This window comes from Barbatula barbatula (genome assembly GCF_947034865.1).
Source record: "Barbatula barbatula genome assembly, chromosome: 25".
Taxonomy (NCBI): Eukaryota; Metazoa; Chordata; class Actinopteri; order Cypriniformes; family Nemacheilidae; genus Barbatula; species Barbatula barbatula.
The window spans coordinates 13,237,699-13,263,632 of record NC_136788.1 but is presented as its reverse complement, the minus strand read 5'-3'; the positions used below and the strand labels follow the sequence as shown (position 1 = coordinate 13,263,632).

General features: G+C 38.4%; 1 protein-coding gene across 1 annotated transcript; it reads left to right on the top strand.

Moving 5' to 3' along the window:
- The first annotated feature begins 3,646 nt into the window (after positions 1–3,646).
- sv2bb (synaptic vesicle glycoprotein 2Bb) lies at positions 3,647–25,548 on the top strand. The gene is made up of 13 exons (XM_079450844.1): positions 3,647–3,831; positions 14,820–15,470; positions 19,052–19,232; positions 19,584–19,735; positions 19,877–20,010; positions 21,579–21,668; positions 21,792–21,905; positions 21,984–22,072; positions 22,232–22,396; positions 22,475–22,608; positions 22,680–22,880; positions 22,989–23,148; positions 23,382–25,548. Exons 2-13 carry the CDS (start codon positions 15,014–15,016, stop codon positions 23,563–23,565), a joined length of 2,061 nt encoding a protein of 686 aa, XP_079306970.1. The 5' UTR covers positions 3,647–3,831; positions 14,820–15,013; the 3' UTR covers positions 23,566–25,548.
- The last annotated feature ends 386 nt before the right edge of the window (positions 25,549–25,934 follow it).

Sequence of the window (25,934 nt, the reverse complement as noted above, 5' to 3'; positions counted from 1 at the left end):
TGAACAGATTGTCTTTTAAGTCTGCACATGCTTAGCGAATAGTGAACAAATAGCGCTGTTATGGTTTAATGGTGACGTTTGGAAAACTTGTTAAAGGGATATTTCACCCAAAAATAGAAATGATCATCGTTTATTCGCCCTCATGTCAATCATAACCTGTGGAACACAAAATAAGATCTTTTGAGAAATGTCTCTATAGTTTTATATGCATACGTTTGAAGTCAACGGGATCAATGTTGTTTGGTTACAGGCGTTCTTTAAAATATCTTAAAAAAATGACATGAGTGACTAAACGATGGAAAAATCCCTTTAAATACACTTCTCTAGCACATACATATGGGTCCATATGAAATCAGATCCCAGAACCTTTTTGTGAGTGAACCGGTCTCTTACCATTGCACTGATACCAATATATTTTCTACGAATATTTAATATCTTGGCTTATTTATTAATGACTTTTAGCTTCCATTTAGTGCTCTCCGTACAATCTGAACATGTTTAAATACAGCATTTTACATCCAAAATCAGTGCATTTGCTGTTCCATCTGGAGCTACATATGGGCAACATAATGACCGTATTGTAATAAAATGGCAATATTTGTATGAGAAACGAGGAAGGTGGTCGGAACTGGGGGAGTGAATGTAGCCCAGTGAGAGATTGCAAACAGGGACGTCGAGCATAAAATGTATCCTACAATCGGACATAGAAACGTGCACCTCTAAAGTGTTTCATCTCAGTACGCTGTATTCACAGTGAAGTGCCCGAAAAGGGAATACAGTCCTTATCTGCTGCCTGCCTCAGAAGAGAGCAAAGGCGAATGAAATATCATGTCTGCGGTTTGTTTATTCAGCAGTCCTGCCTCTATTCAGTTGTTTGAAATAATAAATCCACCCCCACACAAAGCTTGGGTGCACCTGGCCTCTCTGCGGGTTGCCAGGTATTGTTTATGTTTCCTACAAATTTGGTTTGTAAACCTATCTATACATATGGCTTGTATACTAGTATATATATCCAATTTTAATTTTATGGGGTCATCAAAACTTTTGTTTCCTTTACAAACTGTACGAATGAAAAAAATACACTACAGGGAAACTTACCACCGTGCTCTCATGCAGGCAGTAAATAACCGGTTTTATTGATGGTTTAATTGCTGGATTCTTCAGAGGAGAAGAGAGCTTCAGCAAAGAGTTTACCGCTTTTCCCACTCTGATTTATGTTTGAGGGGGGCGAGTGGGCTGTCACCGTCTCTCCCTCAATGTTTAATGATGATCAGAGTTTGCTGACAGGTGGCCCGTACACAAGTTTGTTGATGAGGTTTTGTTAAAAGCAAAGCTTTAACCAAACTGCCATCCATGCTCGAGTCACCCAATCCAAACTGCGTATCCCATCAGTCCACAGAGAGGGGAGGGGCTTTGAGTAAAGCCGCTGTTTTTCAGTGTGACGCTGATGGAAATTGTACTCAGCATCTAAGGGTTGGCACATTATTGACTCAGCGCAGAAACTAAGAGTGATTTGCACTTCCAAAGAAGTGAAATTCAAATGCTGGAGGCCAATGCCTTGTACAATATACTGCATTTGGCCAATCCTGGTTCATCATTCCTTCGGGTTTGACAAGCAATGTTGTTTCTGAGCCAATCGGTTACTTAAGGACTATAAGAAACTATAACCACGATGATACTGCACAATGCAGGACTTCTTAGTAACTGTCTGGGAATATAAAAAAACTCAACCTCTTGTCATTTCAATTATGGATGACTTTCTTCTGCAGAACACAAAAGAAGATATTTTGAAGAATGTTGGTAACCGAACAATGGCAGTACCCATTTACTTCTATTGTATGGACACAAAACCAATGCAAACAATGGGTACCACCGTTAAACATTCTGAATTTGCTAAAATGAATACAGTCAGTATTTATTTGGTGCAGGGCGACTGAGATTCCCTCTGACCTAATACTCATGTTTCCTCTAATGCTGCTATTCTTGTTGCCCCGCCCTGTGGTCCAACACATCCCCCTCACCCTGCCATCACGGCCAGTTGGTTTGACCTGCTGCTGGACCATCATTATAAAGAGTGGATGAACATATGAAAGGAAGAATCTCTCTAATCTCTAACCATATAATTCTGCTTGCAAAAGGATTAGTGCCAAACGTGGGCCACAGTCCATGACCAGATTTAAATCATACACCCCTCATCCTCTATCAGCATTCTCATCAACATAATAATCACTGCCTTTGTTTTAAGACTACAGCATTAAAAAGTACTTCACCCAAAAATGAAAAGATTGTATAGCTGTGACTTTATTGGTAACCCAAAAATAGCAATTGTGTCATCATTTATTCACGCTCATGTAGTTCAAAGCTCTTAATTCTCGAACACAAAAGAATGTATTTTTGCGAAAATATTTTGCGTCCAAACACAAGAAGTCAAAGGGGATCTGTTTTTTTCAAAATATGAATGACAAGAGGGTGTGTTAATGATGAAAGAATTTTCATGTTTGGGTGAACTCTCCCTTTAACAAAAATAACAAAATGTTAATAATCATCTTCTTAAATGTCACAGTTATTCACCACATATTGTAACACCCCTAAAAGGAACCTAAATGAGTCCAAAACGTTACCGTCGCTATGACAATCATCACACACTTATTGCATTTTTCCCTGTTGTATCACCCTCATTCCTAACGTCTATGTACTCTGTATTACAACGGCTCAGCTGACATTCGTGCAGTCCTTTCGGCTCGGGTCAGTGCCAAAGTACAGAAGGAAAATGTCACGACTTGGGTTCCTCCGTGCCAATAATCTGTTCAAGGAAAGTGAAGGAAAAGCAGCACTCTCAGACACGCTTCGGCACATTCGATGACATTCGTTATCATACATGTATCATAGACAAAGCAAATTCATGGTTACAGTAAAAGCCAACATGTGTCGACACTAATGAGGCATTTTAAAAGTGTAACTAAAAACATGAGTCAGAGCCCGAAGCAGGTGGAAGAAGATACGTGACCTGTGGGGGGGTTTACATCACGCTTTAGGCAATTCATTGTTCTCGAGAACAGAGTACGCAGCACGTCCATATGGCATACCCTGCGAGATAGATAGATAAGATAGATAGATAGATAGATAGATAGATAGATAGATAGATAGATAGATAGATAGATAGATAGATAGATAGATAGATAGATAGATAGATAGATAGATAGATAGATAGATAGATAGATAGATAGATAGATAGATAGATAGATAGATAGATAGATAGATAGATAGATAGATAGATAGATAGATAGATAGATAGATAGATAGATAGATAGATAGATAGATAGATAGATAGATAGATAGATAGATAGATAGATAGATAGATAGATAGATAGATAGATAGATAGATAGATAGATAGATAGACAGACACACACACATGCATCTATCCATCTGCCAAGCCCAACTCCTCCTATCCAAAGTGCATTCCCGTCTCTCTCTCTCTCTCTCTCTCTCTCTCTCTTCTCTCTCTCTCTCTCTCTCTCTCTCTCTCTCTCTCTCTCTCTCTCTCTCAGCCCTTCCACACGTGGGAGTGAGCGAGAAGCAGAGGTAGAAATGGACGCAACCATTGTGAGTTGCTTGGGCGTGTTCAGGGAGCTCCTCCTACCGTGAGGATTTGGGAGGAGACAGCACTCGCATCCTAATCTTCCTGCTCAGCATCTTTGCTGGCTGTCTGGGCAATCTTTGTCTTTCATGTGAACGTAGGACATGTTTACCGGACAACCCCTGTTTAAGGGATATTTCATCGTTTAGGAAAGAGGGACTGTTTTTGGTGCACAGTCAGCATCATTTCTACGGTAAGAAAGTTTTTTGTTTGTTTACTGTATGTGTGTTTGTTTTCTAGGGCTGGATGAAATACACAGTGAAGATGTATTCAATCAAATGGATTTGTATGCTCTTGTTTTTGGTTATAATGGAGTTGGTTGATTAGGGTCTGAGCAAATCAAAAGTTTATGAAATATTAAGAAGGAATTTTACACGGACATGACAGCTAAGCTTAAAAAAATGTTTGAAAAAGTGAAGGTATAGAGGAATTCAGACATGATGCTTCTGTTTTTGGAATAAATCGATAAGTGTCTGGTTGCTGCCCGGTTGAATTTTAAGCTGTTACATAATCAATACACAGAGAAAATGTTTCTTCCAGTGATGCAATAATCTAATATGATAAAGTGCACGATTGGATGTAATTATCAAACATTAAGAGAAGTTTCGTGGGGGCTAAAACAGCACAATAATGTTGATTTTGGGTGATGTTCTTGAGAGAACTTCGCTGACCTTCTCGCCGATGTGAGACGCCTCATCACGTTTATGAAAATTAGCGCAATGAGCCGAGCACGACAATATAAAACACACATCCCATAGAATGCTTTTATGTGTGTGTTTGTACATTCTCAATCCGTAACTGCACGGATGAGTTAAAGTGTGTGTAGATGCGTGTTCACAGTGTGTAGCCTATTTATTCTGTGCGTGCGTGTGAGCGTGTGTGTGTGTGTTTTGTAGTTGTCTATGGAAGGGTGGGGGACCTCCTCTTGCAATGGATAAAAACATATGCATTATTTATATCTTCCAAATGTCTCGCGGGCTCCAGAAGCAACATTATAACCTTACTCAGATGCAAAATCAGCCCTTCGTCTCTTCATTAAACACCATGAGCTGTTGTTTGCAAATATATGATGCTGTACCATACTCTTGTAACTGAAGACTTTGAAGCAGATGTTTGATGATATAAACTGAGCTGCTTATTCACGTGAGCATCTCGGCTACTGATGAAAAGAAAATCTGGAATATATACTCTTCAGCCCACCCTGGGTGCCAACCCACCCTGTTGGAGTTTTCGGATCTTCTGTTGCTGCATGAATTCCTGTTGATCAAAGAAAATATGGTACAGAAATATGACTTAATAGAGGTACCGTATGGAGAGGGAGTGTAAGAGCAAAATTTATTTGTTAATGTAGCCTACATTGAGTAAGAAGCAGGCATTACATTAAAATAGTGTAAAATGTTACCAGACACAAGGTTAAACCTTCTAACTGCATCTAATAAATAAAATATTTAGTAATTCCAATAAAATACTCTTTACGGGCCTAAAAACAAATACCCACAGAACAGAGAAAACGAATGGCATTTAACCGATTCCAAAATAAATAACATATATGTGTGGCATGTATATTTATATGTTTATATAAATGCACACACATAATAGATATATAATATTTACATGAATACAGTATTTATATATATATATATTTCAATATAAGATAAATAAAGAATCATACCAATGAATCATATTCTTCATACTTTCCCTTAATTCTTTCGTCATTGTGTATAAATACAAATATATACATATACATATAAACACAAACATTTAATTTGGAATTGATTAATCGCGATTAATCGATTTTACAGCACTAATCCAGATATAAACAGATGCATGACATTACATTAAAAACGATTACATGACGAAATAATTAAGGGAAAGTATGAAGAATATGATTCATTGGTATGATTCTATATTTAAATGTTGATTTTGTGCAAACAGGAGAACGGAGTGCTAAAGTGAGATGTAAAAAAGCAGAGCTGTATGTTTCAACCCAGCGTTGCATTGTAATGGCAAATCTGCAGTCCCACAGTTGGCTTGTGTTTTATGTTTGCAGGAGGCTTTTTTCAGTACTGTGAATCTCAAGGGGGACCATTTGCTTTAATGTTCTGGAAAAAGACTACAGCAGCTCCCTGAAACACAGGCTTGAGCAGTAAACTCAGAATAGGAGACTGAAATGTGAAAAGCATGAAACGTGTCGAAGTCGACATCAGCACAATGAACTGCTAATAAAACCCTCCATGTTAAACCATTCCAATGTATACCATAAAAATGTGATACAAATTACATAAAAAATGCAGACAAAGGAGTCTGGTTCAAAACATGGCTGGGTTTGGAAGTGCACGCATGTCAGTAGACTCTTTAATATTTTACTACAAGCTCCAGTCCCAGCAGGGTTCTGCCTAACAGATTTATTGAATCATGCTACTTTTTACTGGATGCCGATTTTGTGCTGCTTTTCAATTGAATAATAATGCTTTCCGACAAAGAGATTTGATGGCCACAGATGAACATTTTGGTTTTGCTGAAGAGGAACTTAGAAATCTATTCTTTGGTTCTTTCTGTACCCAGCTTTGTTTTAGATCAAACATTTACAGACTTCATCTTTACCTTGTGGTCAACACTATCTGAAATGTAAAAACGACTTATGATTTATGACTCACAATGGCTACAAAAGACGTGTCTGAAAAATCTCGTCATACTTTACTGATGTCATTTCAAACGCATTGCTGCGTCAGAAACTATTGATTGTTTTGTTAATAAAAAAAACGTTATAGCCATGAACAGACATAATAAAAGAGATCATAATGTCCGCAGACTCACTTGTTAAGACAACTTAGGCCTTGCAGGGGTGTCATTTGGTTAATGGATACATGAACATTTTGTGACCTCCATCATGCCAAGAAAATCAATAAACTTGAGTGTGCTCCTAATGGCTCCTACAAATAGTGACCTCCGCTTGCCATTATCTTTGATGAGAGTATGATCATACTGTAGATACTGTAGTGCAGACAGATGATTCACACCAGCTTATCCAGGCCAAATCTTCTGATCTTCAGGGTGAAAGAAAATAAATCAAGTCTCAAGCTTTAATGCCGAAACCACATAGACCGGTATTTCGGTTCAGCTGTGTCTTACTTGCTGTAATCTGGTCATCTGTGGGAGATTTCTATGGCCCTTCATGCACCCTTCTTTATGCATGTGCTACTAAATGCTAAAGTAATAGCTGTGTACGAGGCCACGGGGCTCTGAGCTCAGAAATAGCTCTGGGTAAAAGATGGCTGTCTGCTGTTATAAAAGACCTCTCTGATTTGACTTATCGTTGATCTGTGTGATATTATTTATCCATCTAACGTGTTTGTGTTTGTGTGTGTGTGAGTTACTATGTGTGTAGGTAGATACAATGAGATTAAAGATGGCAGAATATTATAGATCAAGATTTTTTTTAAGCATTTTGTCTCATTCTAAAACATTTGTTGTTTAACCGTTTTGAGTGATGTTACAAATAAACAAAAGCAACTACTATTGCCCTTACCCATAATTTAATATGACATTTCCTTTAAATGTCTATTTTTCTGTCACTCCGAAGGTGCTTAGGGCAACAAAATATGATATTTATGATAACAAAATTATTTTAAAAGTGTTGATGGCCTGAATTTTCATTAACTGCTGCATTCGTGTCTTAAAAAAGAAATTAGGAATGATTCTTTTGTAATAAAAATATGAAGGCAACAATAATATTTTGATGCACATTTGAAAGCATCCATCAAAGAAATGCCTTTACTGTCGGGACAGTTCACCCAAAAAAGAAAAATCTGTCAGTTACTCACCCTCATGCTGTTCCAAATCTGTATAAATATATTGGACGAATGCTTGTAACCAAACAGTTCCTTAGCTACCATTGACTACCATAGTAAAAATGGTAGTCAAAGGTGCTTTCCTACATTTTTCAAAATATCTACAGAACACAATGGTAGTCAATGGTGGCCAATAACTGTTTAGTTATCGAGTTGGAACAACTCAGGGGTGACACAATTTTCATTTTTGGGTGAACTATCCTTTTAACAGCAACCTGGGACATTTTCAAGTCAAAATGGCGATCCAAAAGTATGAATGTGCAGAAACTGCATTTAGCTTGTTTCTTTTACTAAAATGTGGTTTAGCAAAGCTTTTACTGATTTTTAATATAGGCTTATCCTTCTACAGTCCTGGCAGTTATGGCCATTGTGTCCAAATGACTCAAATGGTTGGTAAATGCACATGGGATGAATTGGTCTCTAGCTCAAAAATGCACCTGAAGTGACTTCCACGCTGTTTTAAAATGCCAAAACATTACCCCACGGTTCACCTCAGCTTTGCCCATTTAAGCATTTTTAATTTGGTTCACCAGATGTCCAACATAACCTGTGTCCTTATTGTAATTAATAAACGGTTAATGTTCCTGTGATTGAAAACCCTCTTGCAGAAAGCTAATGCACAACAGCACTTGACGGTTGTATAAATATCACAGAGAGCGCCGTATAATATTAATAAACAAAAGAGCTGATCTCTAGATTGCATGTGGACATACAGGTACATGTATATTTGTGCATGTAAGCGTGGCATCATGCGGCACATGGTTAAAGATAAAAGAAGTGAGATACCTGAAGGATGCAGTGGTTGTGTAACACCCAGCTGGCTGTTTCATCAGGGAGATCAGAAGAGGGAAGTGCAGGGTGGGGTTGTGCAGAGATACATCAACACTGTGGCTGCATACATCAGCGACATATCAGATCCTCACCTAATGTTATGATGAATACATGTAATGTAAAGAAAGATATAAAGTATAGGAATTATATATCAAATGTATTCAAAATATATATTTAATCAAATAATAAACTTAATAAATAATTTATAAAAATAAGAAAAACATTTTAGGCTGTAACATTTTTTTCCTGTAGATATCCCACTTTCTTCTCCAATTCTCATTTTCCTATTTATAAAAATCATGAAAAGAAAAAATTTAAATTAAGAAGGAAAGTATTCAAACAAACAAACAATACTAACAACTCCAAGGTGTTGAGACGGAAATAAATGCACTGAAACCCCTTTAGATATTGCCAGTTGTCCACTTTTCATGACTTTTTTGCACATAAGCAGCAAACATATTGCTAAAGAGGATGTAATAACCCTCAAACAGTTCAGAGATCAGTTGCTTCATCATTTATTTTAAGCACCGCCCCTCACCCAATTGCATTTTGGTATGCCAGGCCCACATCTTACAAATCAAACTATTTTCTCATGGATGAAGTCCTGACCTATTTTTATCCCGTTTCACTCCAAAATACTTCAGATTATATAAGAGATGGATAGAATGACGTTCAGCTGATTTTGATTTATTTTCCATTGTGATATATTGCGTGAAAGAGGATGGACAGCCGTGTCGACTGATATTAATGAGCCACTTATTTGTCCATCTTTCTCTGTCATCTTTACCTGACCCAACACCCATTTGCTTGAACTCTCTCAAAACATTTATTCAAAGCTTACTGTGTCTTTTGAGTGGCTCACAAAACCAAATAAACAAAAACCAACCAAACAGGCTTTTTTACCGGCTACTCATTTCCTTCTCAAAGGTAGCAACGAAAGTCTATGATGAGTCTGTTGCTGCTATCCCGCATCTGCAGTGATGATAAAACTATACGAGACGACAGGGCGACAGGACGGATAAGTCTTTTATGTGGCTCTCTATGTGGAGAGTAATCTAAAGCTATCGGCCGGTGCACAGAATGAAATTTCCGCGGTATTAAGCAGGATTAAATTGCAACTCTCATCTGTCATAACGACAACACATCTCAGAAATGAATTCTCTTTCTTGTTTTGCCCCATCACGCCAGAAAACATCTGAATGTGTATGAAAGGTCAGTAATAAAACAGATCATTAACTGATATGACATTCATGAGGAATGCACAGGTTAAAATCGACTTCACCCAAAAAATCATCATTTATTCGTCCTCATGTTGTTTCAAACCTGTATACATTTCTTTCTTCTGTTGAATACAAAAGTAGACATTTTGAAAAACAGTTCTGGGGCACTATTGACTACCATAGTAGTAAATTTTCCTAGTCAATAGTGACCCAAAACTGTTTGGTTACAAATATCTTTCTTCGTGTTCAGCCTAACAATAAAATGTGTACAGGTTTGAAACAATTTAAGGGCGAGAAATGTATGACATCATTTTCTTTTTTGGAGAAACTGTCCCTTTACGGATATTAGGGGAAACACATATGATTCAGATTATAACATAAGAACGAGTGCTTATTGGAATATGCCTTTTGGTTCATTCTTATGCATATCATTACTAACTAGATCTTTTTTTAGGATGTGCTTTAAGCAAAACTATCCCTAACAGTTAGATTATGACCCAAATTCAAGGCTAAACCTGCAGAGTTAGACAGATTCGATACCAAAGGGACTGACTGCACATAGCCTAGATACATAATGTTAAAAGTCAACTCTGTAAAAAACAATACAAGACTTTCAATCAAGTTCTGCTTTGTTTAACAGACCCTGACATTACTAATAAACCAAATGACTAACAAGCAATGACATTATCAGGACAAATTGACCTATTCGAGCCCAATCGCATCAATCTGTAAATTTCATTACAAGATATATTAGATTGGACTGCTCAGCACTGAATTGTCTAACCTGGATGCTTCAGTGAAGGATGAAAAATGGGCCGCCAGCGGTCAGGCTTCAGATCAATAGAATATACAGATGACTTTTGAAAAAGAAGCTACATTCATATTTAATTCATGTGCAGACATGCCGCTCGCAATGCACACTTATGTGGCATATACTTTATACTGTAACTTTAATGCTATGTGTTGTATTCAGTTTATAAAAAGGTTGGGTATGGCCACCGTGTTTTGATTTGGATCTGTGATCAAACTAAGTTTTTCTATTGAAACATTTGAGGCTAAAGTTCAAGTTAAAAGATGTTTGCCACCCATTTTACTTCCATAAGCTGGAGGTTATGTGGTTAGAAAGTCCCACTATACAAAAGATCATAAATTAGTTCATAGAAGAGAAAGCAATGAATCCTCCTTTCTCATTGATGCCTTCCCATTTTTTTGGATGTGAGAATCAATTACAGGATGTATGCCGATTTTCTGCTGTACGCACATAAAAAACATACAGACCACCATCCTCAATCTTATAGAGTCTAGAGACATTTTACTCAGTTTGGAGGAAAGTATAATAGGAGGGTACGCTTCAAGAGCTTCTCCATTTCTCACACTATGACACACTGACAGTAATGAGCTATGCAGTCCGATGAGAGGACGGGGAGAACTGATATCACATCGGCAGCACTCCAAATCCTAAATCTGCCTATTTTCTGATCCTCATTTCAGGCTTTTTGATGTTATTTGCTTTGTTGCGATATCTTGGATTATTGTGTGAAGGTCATTTTGTGCATAATGTCATCAGTGTTTGTGAACACTCTCTCTCCTTGAAATTCAGAGCCATTTAGACGTTTAAATTCAATATTTACTGAGATACTTTGTGGTATAATTTTGAGAGTCATCATTTCATTAAATGGACCCATTTGCCTTGATATTAAACCACATTGCAATGCAGGTCTACATAGGCTACAGCCGCAGAAAAAAATAAGAGACCATTCCAAGTTTAATTTATTCAGCCTCGATGTATTGTGGTCATTCCGGTCCAGCAGGTGTTGAATTTTCACAAAATCAAAAATCACATTAAAAAAGTACATTTCAAACTTATCTTAAATTCATGTGCAAATATTACTGTTGTTTTGTTTGAAAGTAAATATGAACTTGTTTTCTTTGCTTAATTCGAGATCTGAAAGAAAACGGTATTTAATATTTATATTTGAAATTTGGATGAAATATTTTCAGCAGTTCACAGGATGAAAGAAAATTGATAATTTGACCTAAGCACATGCCTAGAAATAGGAAATGGTCTCTTAGTGTTTGTAGATTCCCAAACTTTAATGAAATGTAGGTCTGCCGCATAGTCACCTGCACTACTAATTCTGGGACGTCTTGAAAAATGACCAGAGTCATCCACATTTGTTCTCACAATGCATCACCCCTATGATCTTTTTCCTGCTTAGTCCTCGATCCCACCACTAAGGAACAGGGGATTCATCTTCTCCCGTACATTTGCGGAGAGACCTCATTACCGTTCCATGCTTTGCCATTGGACAACCTGGCACCTATACGCTGACGCTTTGAATATCCTCTGCCGAATCGGCCAGCTAATGAGGATCTTATTATGTCCATGGATAATGAATGGCAGACTCCACGTGACAGAGCTAAGTGCTTGAATCATTCATGGCCAGGCTTTTAGGGTTAGACGCACGTGTGCCGTATTTGGTTTGACGTGGGCTGGGTGCAGTTCAGTACGCTGGAAGCATGTTTTCCCTTTGGTATTTCTCAAAATTACAGAGATTCAGCCCTGCAAAAATCTGCCATTCTGGTGCGCAGACCTCATTCAGTTAAGATGACAAGGCTGCTGTGCTATTTTTATATGTAAAAACAACCTGCAATGTATTTTTCGTTCCTTTACGTTAATGAAGTGAAGTGTGTAATGCTATAATACTTTTCAGTGCCGGTTATACACGTTCATACACTATTGGTGCAAAATGTATGCCCTTAAAGGAAGAGTTCACCCCAAAATCTGATCAATTTGTTCTCACCCTTCTGTCATTTCAAACCGACATGTTGGTAACCGAACAACACTGCCATTGACTTCCATCGTGTGAACACAAAACCACTGAGACATTTCTCAAAATATCTCCTCGTGTTCCACAGAAGAAAAAAGTGATATATAGATTTTACCGTAACTAAGGTAATTGCGCACTAAAGATTTATTGACTGATGGCCTAAGCACATACACTGCACAGTCATTGACGTCACAGTCACCTGAAAATGCAAAGACGATGTCTCAAGCAGACTTGACAAGCATGGATCACACATTTCCACAATGTGCATTCTTTGAACATTATTAGCCCCGCATATAAACGAATAAGACCATCACAAGTCTGCCTGATTGCCATAGAAAGTATTGAAATCGTCATAGTAACTACTGCCCCTTGAATCTGCAAATTCACGAACGCTTAGGGCATGTTCGCCGCAAAAGGTGTTAGTAAAAATGAGCTACTGATTCTTTGAGAAAAGGGTCATCTGGAAACATTCACCTTCACATGCTAGTTTGAGCCACTTTGTAGCAGATGCCACAGGCTGAGAAACTGCCAAATTGAGAATTTTAGTCAGTGAAGTCTTGAACAATAAACAGATTCACTGTTACCCACACAGAGGCGCAAATCAATCTTCAGCAACCCCTGACTAAAAACTAATTCAAGCTGTTTTGTAAATCGCTCTGCCAAGAGCTTCTCATATAATGCACAGATGGGAAAGTAATGTTTTTCAAGACACGGGATTTGGGGGGGGCGTAATGGCTCCGAAAATGATTGCATTCCTGTGGGAAATTTCATTCTCTGCGTTTGTGATGACCAAAGGTGTTTCAGCCCCATACCTGTATCTGGTAGAAAAGGTTAGCATTATTTTGTCAAGTGGTCGACTTTTTATACAATATTACTCAAGTAATATATAAAGTTTAAAAAGACCTAAGTAACGTCTCAGTGGATTTGGGTTCATACAATGAAAGTCAATGGGGTCCAATGTTGTCTGGCTACCAACATTCTTCAAAATACCTTCTTTTGTGTTTTACAGAACACGGAAAGTCATACACGTTTCTTCTGACATGAGGGTGAACAAATGCTGAAATAATTTCATTTAAAAAAGAATTTTTAAAAAACGAATCTGACCATTAACAAATCATTTTAAATACCGCCTAAAGAAACAAATAAACCAGGTCCGGACCTCACATTCATCACACAAATATTCAGATTAGCTGTTTATAAACGGACGACCCCACTTGTGCCCCTCGACATGACCAAAGAGATATAAAGCAGGGTTCATGTTTAACTTAACTAACACCACAAACCTGTCTCACAAACAGACATTAATGAGACCAAGAACCTTATGTTGTCCCGGCAGGATGGATGATATTAATAAATGGAGTGAAGTGCTCATCTACATTATCATGCCGTGCGTGTCTGCCCGCTCTCCGCCTGCTGGTGATGTGAATATATGGGCTTGCGAGAATCGAGAGATGTACGGAATCCTCGCTTGAGGGGTAAAAACAGTCGGCGTATGTCAAATGTGAGACCGATCTCATTTGGAGCATTAGCGAAGACCTCTCGGTTTCATTCGTGAGCTCGCGGGCTATGAAGATGCGAGAAGCTTCCAAAGGAAGATTTGGACAAAGCCTATTAATAATGTGTGAAAACACTCTCACTCCCAGTCTGAATTCTTGCACCAAACAAAGAAGTGCTAATGCGGCATGCTGTGACACGCTTAAATAGAAATAAAGCTCTGGTAATGCTGACAGCATTTTAATAGTGGGAGGTTGACAAGTTTTGTGCCAGTAAGTGCTTGTAAGTTGTTTTCACACCATTACTTAGGCTGAATCTGGGTCCGATTCAACACCTTTGTGCCCCCAGGTCCCATTATACACCGTGATAAGTCGGTCGGTCATTAACATGACTACAGCCACATGTACTAAGGGTAGCTCTTGCTAGGTAACAATTAATGAATAAAAAAAGTAGGCAAGATTGCTTTCAAATGACTACCAGAGCATGGACCTCCAACTTTGTTTTGAAGAATGTTGGTACAGTACAATAGCGGTATCCATTTACATAAGGGATAATGTACAGGCAGCCAATTGTTATCTCAGAAATAAGCTAACGCGATAACATCCGGCTGCTTGTATATTAACCCGCTTAGTTTAATTTGTAAAAAAATATATAAAAATGTTTAAAAAAATGTATAATAATAGCACACATTAACCTTTTGGCAAGGGACGTTTTGCATTCTGAAATCTGTTTTTATAGATGAATTGGTGGAGTATAAAAATGCCAAAATGCTGTTGCTAAAAAGTCCAGTGTAATGGGTTTGTGTCCTAGTGAACACACATACCGATCACATATATGCAGTGCCTTGGACGCCCTTTAGTTCGAATGAAAGCCAAGTAAATGCATTTCAAATGTGATATTAAAGCATCTGGGCAGTATAAGATTTAACTGATTTGGTTTGATTTCCATTTGCAGGATCAGCATGTGGCCCAGTGGAAACTCCAAAAATCAAACACGCATACACTGAAGCCTCAAAGACCTCTCAAGATTTCTTGAACTTCACCTGGAGCACAAGCAGAACAGCACCCACCCTACAGCAAAGGATTATGCCCATATAGCCTCTTGTGTTTTTGCATGATCTGACAGTGCCATTGAGCGACGTTTAAACCATGGCGGACCCCTACCAGAACAACATCTACCACCAAGGAGACGGCGACAGCTATGGGACTTACGGACATGGATCGGACGGCTACGGTTACCAGACAGACTACCCACCCCAGGAGGAGGACGCAGCCAGTGACGCCACCGAAGGGCACGATGAAGATGATCAGATGTACGAAGGGGAGTACCAGGGCATCCCTCATCCAGATGAGGTCAAGGCTGCCCGGAGGGCGGCAAGAGCGAAAGCCAGAACAACAGAAGACGCGGTATCAGAACAAGAGGAGCTGGCAGAACAGTACGAGGACATCATGGAGGACTGTGGACATGGGAGGTTCCAGTGGACCCTGTTTGTGGTGCTGGGTCTGGCTTTAATGGCGGACAGCGTTGAGTGCTTTGTAGTGGCCTTGGTGTTACCAAGTGCAGAAAAAGACATGTGTTTGTCACATTCCGAGAAGGGAATGCTGGGTAAGTCAATGGTTCAATTACTGGTTATGTTTGGATGGCATACTATCAAACTCTTACTAAGCACCTCATAAATAACTATCTGGACTCTCACGATAATTAATTTTCATTACAAAAAGCTACCGAGCAAAACCATCCGAATTAAATGCCGTCCTTGGACATTGTTCCACATCAGATAAAAAGTTTCAGTCTAATTAATCCCGGTGATTTTGTGAATTGAGACATAGTTGAGTAATGGCATCCAGTCAATATTGGCCAGCTGCTTCTCAAGAATATCATCAATTAGACTTGTTCTTGAATTAGCTAATGGCACAATTCATGGCCGAGATTCGTCGGGCTGAGTTTGACAGCAATTTGCTTTTGCTTGGTAAGGCAGTCGGGTAAACTGATTCGTGATTTAATAAGCAAAAACTGACTTAAGTCAAACCAAAGTCAAGGAGACTAAACAAGACTTTCAAGAGTCAGAAGTAGTTCTCTGTAATGTGCACTGAATAATATCTGTGAAAACTAGTATGGTCCCTCTTCATTGCCTCTGATGAAATAATGACCAAGGCTTTTTCATTTATAACAGGTGCCAAAACACAAATTAAAAACTAGTCCTGGGTGACAAAGTATTGAAAAGACTCTCATGATTAACACAGATACTTGAATCACAGCTAAACTTCAGTCTGCAAAATTGGCCTTGTCGAGGTGCATTTAGACATTTTACTGTCAACATTGCTTGACTTATGCCTCAATTCCAGAACTCTTATTGGTGAATGCACTCTTTCAGTTTATGTGCTCCAACAGGCAGACAGCAAGACTTTGGCTTGTACCGATCAAGACAATCTACAACTATTAAAAAACAGCTATGACTATGCAAAACCACCCCATTGTGGTTATGTGATATTGCACAAAGGTAAAACTGTTTGTGAGCGTCCGGGTGCCAGAATGAGCAAGCACATTCTGTCCTGAGCAGCCGGCCGTCGCAGAGAAATACTGAGTCAGCAGCAGTCGACAGATCGATGGCTTTGCTCCTGACCTTGCACTGATACATAATCCTACACACACCGCACCCCCACCCACCCTTCTCGCTGAATCCATCGGGTTCATATTCATCGCTCGCTTTTTGTCTTTTTTTCATATTCATAATAATACTGCATGTGCACTGGACTGTCCGTGGACTTTAAGTCATCAGATGGGTGTAGTGTAATGTTAGGGTGACCATACGTGCCATTTTTCCCAAACACGTCCTGGCCAGGATTTCGGGTTCGTCCTCCGGAGGTTATACCATTATATTGTAAGGTAAAAATGAAACTACAATGATTGTGATTTATTTTATAATTTTTTTTCAACTGAAATGCGACCTCCAAAAGGATGTAGCTGAAATCCTGGCCAGGACGTGTCTGGGAAAAATGACACATAAGGTCATCCTTGTAAACTGATACTGTACCGTACTGCACAACTAACGTCACCAAACGAAATTGCAAAAATAACAAATGACTTCAAACAAATGGGTCGGTCAACAAACAGGAAATCCCCCGCCCAAATGCAAGCCACTAACAAACGTCGGTACTGTATATACCTGTTGTCAAACAGCCATGTTTGAAAAGCACTAAAGAGCTGCAGTGTACCAACTGAAATATTGCACATTTCAACCTTGTAATAGAAATCTGAATGGTAGTGCAGGCCCTCATTTTGGCTCAGCAATATTGTCACGACTGTGTGACGCTCAGGATTAAAGAACTGACCAATGGAATTCTGGGAGGATTCTCACGATGGAGCTCAGTTCCATATGCTGCCACCGTTTTAACAACCCCCCACCACACGGCCATCTGTACTCCATGCCAGACGATCAATGCCAGGGTATTACTATACATTTGATGTCATGATGCTCTAGCTTAAATGTCCAGTGTATGAAATTCAGCATCATCTGTTTTATTCATTCTCTCTGCATGCAGCTGAGAGTCTTAGATTCATATTTACTATAAAATATTTTACACAGCAAGATGCAGGGGCGGAAAATGTGTAGACGTTTGTGAATGATAGACGCTCCAATTCTGGGTAAATGATATAGCCTAGAGCTGTCTGTGTGTGGATCTGCGGTTGAGTTTGTAAATAATGAATTTCATGAAGTCCATGAAATTATTTACAGATAACACACCCATATATCTATATAGACTTCATATAGACCACTTCTGTTTTCAGTTTTTTTCTTACATATATAAATAAAAACACTGAAAAATGTCTTTATTTATTCGGTTAAAAATAGTTTGTTGGGTTTTGTGTAAACGTTTGTGTAGTGTTGAAAACTGAAACTGAGTTCTTCTGGACCAGCATTGTTTACGTCTTACAAAGTGGTCTAGAAAGACTTCATATTCTAACTGCACAGTTAGTTCTGTTTAAAAACTAGCAAACAAAAACTGTAGCCTATGAATTGAATCATGTCAACATTTTATCTGTGTAAGGTTATAATCTCTTAACCTTTCTGATGACCATTAGCCCATTAAAGCGTTTCCTTGAGACCTGAACAAAAGTTCATGCAATTTCTTCCTCAGTTCTCTTAAGTGAGCTCCCCACGGACAAGCACATTTACTAGAAGTGTTAAAACGGCCAAATGACTCACCTGTGCGTCCTGCTATGCCTCTGAACACTCATCTAAAGCCATTAAGGTTAAGTACGAAGGTCTGCAAAGCCTTTCATTTCGATCACTTAACCTTAAAGTTGCTAGATTGATAATGCTTTTTTTTCATTTCACGCCTTACCTTCATTGATTCTGAATCTCTGGAGCTTCAATCGTACTTAATTCTACTACGCAATTAAAAAAGGTGCACTGTCAATTTCTGATAATATGCATTAAAGGAAACATTATTTGGGGGTGACAGAATGTTTAGGCATGCTAACAAGAAGGGAATATCTGCCCCCTAGAGGCAGCACAATAATATGATCTGACATGTGGCCTAAGAGAGACTCGCAAAGATTTGTTTAATTTTTAAATAGTTCTGCAGACTATATAGTTCAATAGTTTGTTACCAGTCATTTTAAAATAACACTTGAAACTATAGCCTATGGAATGACAAATGGGAATTTATGCAGCCTTCACATGCTCTCAGAAATTCGATAATTCCTCATTCAACCCGGCAATAATCCATGGAATGGTGCTGTTTTAATGTTAACCGATACTTGTAATTTTTAAATTGTACTAAATACACAATATGTTAGTCAATCCAGACGTTACTTCTGCATTTGTGGTGGGAAATATCCCACTTTCTGAGGTGTCTTGAACGCAGTATAACCTTATGAATATGCAAAAACTATATTTATATTAAAATATTATCGACAGTTTTGCTATTATCAGGAGTATAATTGTATCACCCATTGTCTTGTCTCATTTTCTTCATTATATTTTAATAAAACAATTAAACGTTTGAGCAAACACCTTCTGACATCAAAGCATTTGCATAGACAAAAGCAAGGTTTCACTTAAATGACCCTATTTGAACGGAAGAGTACTCAAAACAGTCCTTTACTGTTAAATTCCTATGAAATATACTTTTGAGTGTCTATATCAGTCAGTCTCACATGCTTGAACATCTCTCCTTCAGGTCTGATAGTGTTCCTGGGAATGATGTTCGGGGCTTTTATATGGGGAGGTCTGGCGGACAAAGTGGGCAGACGGAAGTGTCTGATAATCGTCCTGGCCATGAACAGCATCTCTGCATTCTTCTCCTCATTTGCCCAGGGATACGGATTCTTCCTCTTCTTCAGGCTGTTCTCTGGTATCGGGTAAGCTAAAAAGAGACATAAAAAAGAGAAGAAAAAAGGTTTGCCCTCCACCTTTTCCTTCTCATTAGAGATCAGGCCCGTGTGTAAATAAAGCATGTTGTGGCTCATGGCTTCCCGCTTCGGCACAACGGGGCAATTGAAACCGAGCGAGACGAGATGTTAATTACAGTACTGATTTACAAAGAGCTCTCAGTCTGGATCTGGCTCATAGGTTGTGCTGAAGTACTCTTCTCTTGTGGCTATTTACGGAGGTTTTGTGCACTCGAGAGCATTAATAAACAATTATAAAGAGGTAAACCGACACAGTACAGGTTGCTGTGTCCCTGAAGTATGTCCTGTGATCTTTCACAGCATCGGAGGCTCTGTCCCAATCGTGTACTCGTACTTTTCTGAGTTCCTGCAGATGGATAAGAGGGGTGAACATCTCAGCTGGCTCTGCATGTTCTGGATGATGGGGGGCATCTATGCCTCCTTCACCGCCTGGGGCATCATTCCTAGATACGGTAAATATACAAAATAAACATTCTGGTGGAGGATACACATACGCACTATGAAAACACTATACTGGGGACTAAATGTTGAAATCAAATATTAATGCATGATTTTTTTAATTGATTTGACTTAATGCATTTGTTGCGTTTTAGGTTGGGGTTTCAGTATGGGCACCGAGTTCCAGTTTCACAGCTGGAGGGTGTTCGTGTTGGTTTGTGCTGTCCCAGCAATAGCATCTTTGATTGGGCTCATGTTCATGCCAGAGAGCCCCCGCTTCCTGCTGGAGGTACATCACCAATTTACAATATACTGTAGAGGCAAAGCCACAGTAGATCCACGTTGGCAAAATTTTAAAGATGTACTAATTTAATATGAATTTGATCACAAATAATTCTAAAAAAAATTGTGTTGGCATCTGTGTTTTGCTTTTGTTGGGCAACATTGCATGTTTGTATTTTAGAATAGGCTTCGCATATGTATATATATATATATACACATATTTGTACTATATTTTATACTGTTATACTGTATACTACAGGTTAGAAATGTACCATGTTAGGTACCCATGAAACATACACATAAATAATATACTGGAAAATATAATATCATATATTAAATAAGACATTTGGGTAGTTGGGTATACCGTGCATGTGTCCTTTGTGACATAGCAAAAATGTTAAATACAAACAGTTAAAAATATATATTCATTAATATTTGTAATATAAAATACAATGAAGATTGTTGCTGTCATACCATTAGACACATTTATTTGTTAAAGGGATACTTAACTACCAAATACAAATTTCCCCATGTTTTACTCACCTTAAAGGCATCCTAACTGAATATGGTTTTCTTTCTTGAAGAATAACAGAATGTTATAATACCATGTATCATTACCACGTATCATTTTACTTCCAAGCGGTGGAATGGGGTGAATGGGTATTGACTTTTTGAAGCTCCAAAAAGTGCATCCATCGTTCAAAGAACGGCCCGACACGGCTCCGTGGTCTAAACAAAGGTCTTCTGAAGCGAATCGATGCGTTTGTTTGAGAGCAATATCCATATTGACAACTCTATTAACGTTGATGTCTAGCTTCTGTCATGTCTCGATTGCGTGTGAAGCAGAGGATTGTTTTTCATTTACAGAAAGAACAAGCGGGAGAACTGTCCATTTCCATATATTTTGCATAGAGTGCTTATATTTTTCTATATATGAAAAGCAGAAGTTCCTTGTGCATTATTCAATATATTGTAATATATCAACAATTTATCATTCTATACTTTTTGCAAAAATATATTAAACGATTTAATATACTGACAGTTAAAATATGGTAAAACATATTTTCTTAGCTTGAGCATAACTAGTTAACGTATACTGTATGTTAACACTATACATTTATAAACTTTGACATTTTTATGAGGCCAGACATTAGTCAACAAAAGAAGCTTGCGATGCGTGATTAATCTGTGAAAAATGTTCTCTCATATGTGAGCACTTTTAAAGAACACATACTTTCTTCTGCTAAACCTAAAGAATTTTCGGCCCTTCAAACACTGAAACATGGTTTTGCTACGTAACCTTAGTTAAACTTACATTTTTACTATATTAAAAACCATGGTACTCAAAATCGTATTCATTATTTGTGTGAATGTTTCCGCTTCAAATACACGTACAAATTAATGTATCGAGGACGGCTGTCGAGCTGAAACATGTTGATCAACAACAAACTTTTTTACTACTTTAGCCCGATATATTAAAGGTCTTTCACACTCCACCAGATGAATGCCATGGATCATTTTGTGGTTTTATATATATCTAGATAGCTTTAAAATCACTGTCTCTGACTCTTCCAGAACGCTAAACATGATGAGGCTTGGATGATTCTCAAACAAGTTCATGATACCAACTGGAGAGCAAAAGGAGAGCCCGAGAGAGTGTTTACCGTAAGTTTGAGCTGGAAATACACATATTTTGTCTTAGTTTGTTATAGAAGCCATCATTACAATGATAAGAATTATTTTTTAAGAATCATTTTGCGTGTGTAAAAATCTGTTTGTTACTTGCAGGTAACACAAATCAAGACTCCAAAGACTCAGGAAGATGAATTGATTGAGATTCAGACCGCAACTGGAACGGCTTTTCAGAGATGGGTGGTTCGGACTTTGACATTGACTAAGCTGGTAAACTTTAAAGCTATTTGTAGATTTAGAAGAGAAATGAAAATATATAATTTTAATGTCGACTACTTTTGGGTGCAGGTCATCAAGAATGTTTGGTCCCTCTTTGGACGTGATCTAAGACTCGCTACTTTGCTTATGGCTGTTATATGGTTCACAATGGCATTTAGGTAAACCACTTTTACTACGAGTAATGAAACACCAGTACAGTTTTTGACTTCATTCCACCAAAAATGCACCCTAGATACACAAATAACGCTGCGCTTTTCATCATCAACATAAAATCTTGACGTGACCGCCTCTTGAAATACATCCTGGCTTTGTTTCAGTTATTACGGGCTTTCCGTGTGGTTTCCCGACATGATAAAGCACCTACAGCACGAAGAATACGAATCCAAGCTCAAAGTGTTTCACAGAGAGAAGGTGGAGCAGTTTCATTTCAACTTCTCTTTGGAAAACCAAGTTCACAAAGAAGGAGAATACATCAACGACAAGTACGTTCTGAACACCGAGACACAAATATAATCCATCGCGCGACATCATTTCTAAACACACCGTGGATAATCTTGCAGGTTCATCAACATGGAGATGAAGTCGGTGAAGTTTGAAGACTCTCTGTTCGTAGACTGCGCCTTCGAGAACATCAGATCCACCGAAACGTTCTTCGAGAACTGCACCCTCATCAGGACTAAGTTCTTTGACACGGGTAAGAGATCTCACACCTGACGTTCTCAAGTCGGAGAAACCGTACTTTACCGTTTCTTCATATTTCCGCAGATATATACAAGGAGAAGTTTATCGACTGTACATTCGAGAACGTTACCTTCGAGCACACCAGGAAGGGATGCCACTTAGACTACGAGGAAGAGAATGACGTTCTCATCTACATGGTCAGCTTCTTGGGCAGCTTGGCTGTGTTGCCCGGAAATATAATCTCAGCACTTTTCATGGACAAAATAGGGAGAATTAAGATAATAGGTGAGCTGGATTTACAAAACCTATTTTTAGAGAATCTAAGTAGATAATCTTTGTGTGAAAAAAACTAAATCCTGTTGGTTTTTAAAGCACTTACGGTTCTCTCTGCAGGCGGTTCGATGTTAATTTCTGCTGGCTGCACCTTCTTCCTTTTCTTGAGCTTCAGTCAGGCGGCCATCATAGCCTGGCAGTGTTTGTTTTGTGGAGTTAGCGTAGCAGCGTGGAACGGCATCCAGGTCATCACGGTGGAGCTCTACCCGGCTTCAAAAAGGTATTGCACAGCATATATCTAAAAAATGCAGTCATTGTTTATTAACCCTTGTGTCATTGAAATCTGAGTGTTGTTTAGTTACCAACATTAATATACGTATATATTTTGTGCTCAGCCAAAAAAAGAAAGCCATACATGGTCGTAATGACATTACTTTGCATTGTTATATTAATGGTATCGCTCACCTCCACACCTTCCGTCTTTCATGCCGTCGTCTCAATTTCTTTTTACAGAGCCACAGCATTTGGAGTCTTGAATGCCATTTGTAAACTGGCAGCTATTTTGGGGAGCTCGATCTTCGCCTCATTCGTTGGCGTTACCAAAGTTATTCCTATTCTTCTGTCCTTCGGTGCTTTGGTTGGCGGCGGAGTCATTGCTCTGAAACTGCCCGAAACCAGAGAGAAGCTCTTGCTGTGAAGACTCAAAGCCAAAACATGATAGGGCCAATTGGAGGTTGATCTTAGTGTGGACTACTCAACTGATGGCATGTGCAAAATTGGACTTTAACAATAAAAAAGTTGAAATTGCTCCGTAGATTCACAAAGAATTTCCAAATCCATATTGAATTTCCTTATGAGTTCTTCTTCAGCGTTACAATGTGTGATGTTGTGTCAACTAATTTCAATTTTCAAGAATTTGGTCGCGGAGTCCAAATCATGTTAAAGGTCCAGTGTGTAATGTTTTGGAGGATCTGTTGACAGAAATGCAATATAATATACTGTACAATGTCTTCAAAGGTACCTTACATAATGAAGCATTGTGTTTTTATTACCCTAGAATGAGCTATTTCTATCTACATACACAGCTGGTCCCCTTCCATGGACTTCACCATGTTGTTTCTACAGTGGCCCTAAACGGACAAACTGCTCTACAGAGCGCATTTCGTAGATATGTTATCTCCTTCGGCAAAGAAGCGAAAACATGACTACGTCTTAGTTCTGTGTCAGCCACCGTAGTGCTTCGAAAGGGAGGGGTGGAGTGGAGTGAGCCGTTGGTTGCAATTCGCAACCTCACCACTATATGCCTCTAAATTTCATACACTGGACCTTTAATATTATAATATGACTGATATGTCATATTTGTTTAAATGTGAAAATGGGCTCAACAATATCTGCACTAGCTATATACTGTAGTCAAAGTAAAATCTACTGAGTATTTTAATAAAATCCTACACTAAAAGAAAATGTCCCAGATTTGTGTTGAGGGAGTAATGAATGGGATTCCACGTTGCCAGATCAAAGAAGTCTCGATCCTGTGCCATTTCTTGGTCAAATAATTCAGGTACTTTTCGTTTTCTTATTCTTTAGCTTGTGTTTTGCCCTTTCTTAAGCAGCTAGCTTCTCACCCTTTGCCTTTGCTACTAAAATAACCCACTGAATAATGTATTTCCGTCCTGGTGTTTGCAAACGTCCTGTGTCTGATTTCAATGTTCCTATGTGTTTTGGACGATCAACGCAGAATGTCAGCTCGTGTTTGATGGGTCACTGCTATAAACGTTACCCGGGCTTCCTTTTTTCTGTAATTGCCCACTTTCAATGGTGCACCTTAAAAAAGGTACTTATATTTCTTTTGTCTCACTTTACCTTTCCTATCACCCTTGATGTGTTGTTTCTTAGTGCTCCCTCTTTATCTTTTTCAATTCCTCATTTTATGATTTTGAATTATATGGAAACATTAATAAAGACCTTAATAATGAGATATCTGGACAGTGGTAAGTTAAACGCTGTTGACCATCTTTATGGGCCACATATCTGTATTTGTCGTTGACTGAGTTGCATGTGTGTTACTTACCAAGTAATGTCCGTGTCTATTTTCAATGTGTTGTTGGCGACGCAAATAGTCTGGGTGATTTGTGTGTTTCACTGCAAATAAAATCATAGGTTAGAACACCGGTGTCATTCAACATCATGCTTCAACGAGTCTAATGTGATCCTCATGAACCATCCAAGATTCATAAATAGAGAACAAATCTGTGCATGTCACTGTATCATTGCTTTGCATTACTATGATGTACAAAACATTTACCAGATGGGAGCGAACGTGTTTATTTACACTTGAAAGATATAATTCGGAAAAGTGTACAACATGAATATTGCTGTAATAAATGTTCTTGCTATCAAACAATATGTTTTCTCTTCAGAGAGTTGGAACTGTCAGATCAGATGTAAAAACATTTCTGTAACAATAAATGGGGTTATAGTTTATACTAACTTCTGCATAAATAATAACACAATCTGTTGTTTTTTCTATGTATTTAGGTTATTTGAACTTGCTTCTTCATTTGGACAATTTCTAGCCGTCGCAGAAAAAGATTCACTGTACGTATTCTGTTGGACGTTTTGTTTTGTGACTGTAAATTACGAATTACAAAAATAAACTGATTTATGTGTTCTGAATTGCACTTTTCTGCTATTTTGTTGGCTGAACTGGCACAAGTTTGTTCCTTCTCTGTCTGTAACTTCGTTCTGTCCTGAGATTTGAGCAAGGGTGTGAAAGGTGTAGCAACAAGACCCGGCAATCTGAGCTGGACTGGAATCCTGTTTTCACTTGGTTGAGAGGTTTTCGTTTTTAGGAACTATTCAGCATTTACAGTCACTAGTGCTGGTGGGGGTATAGAAGGATTGTTTAACAGTTTTGTCAATATTTATTCACTATTATGTGGTTCAATCCTGTATATAACCCTTTCTTCAATGGAACACAAAAGAAGATATTTTGAGAAATGCCTCAGTGGTTATACAATGTCCATACAATGGAAGTCAATGGAAGTCATTCTTTGTAATATCTTC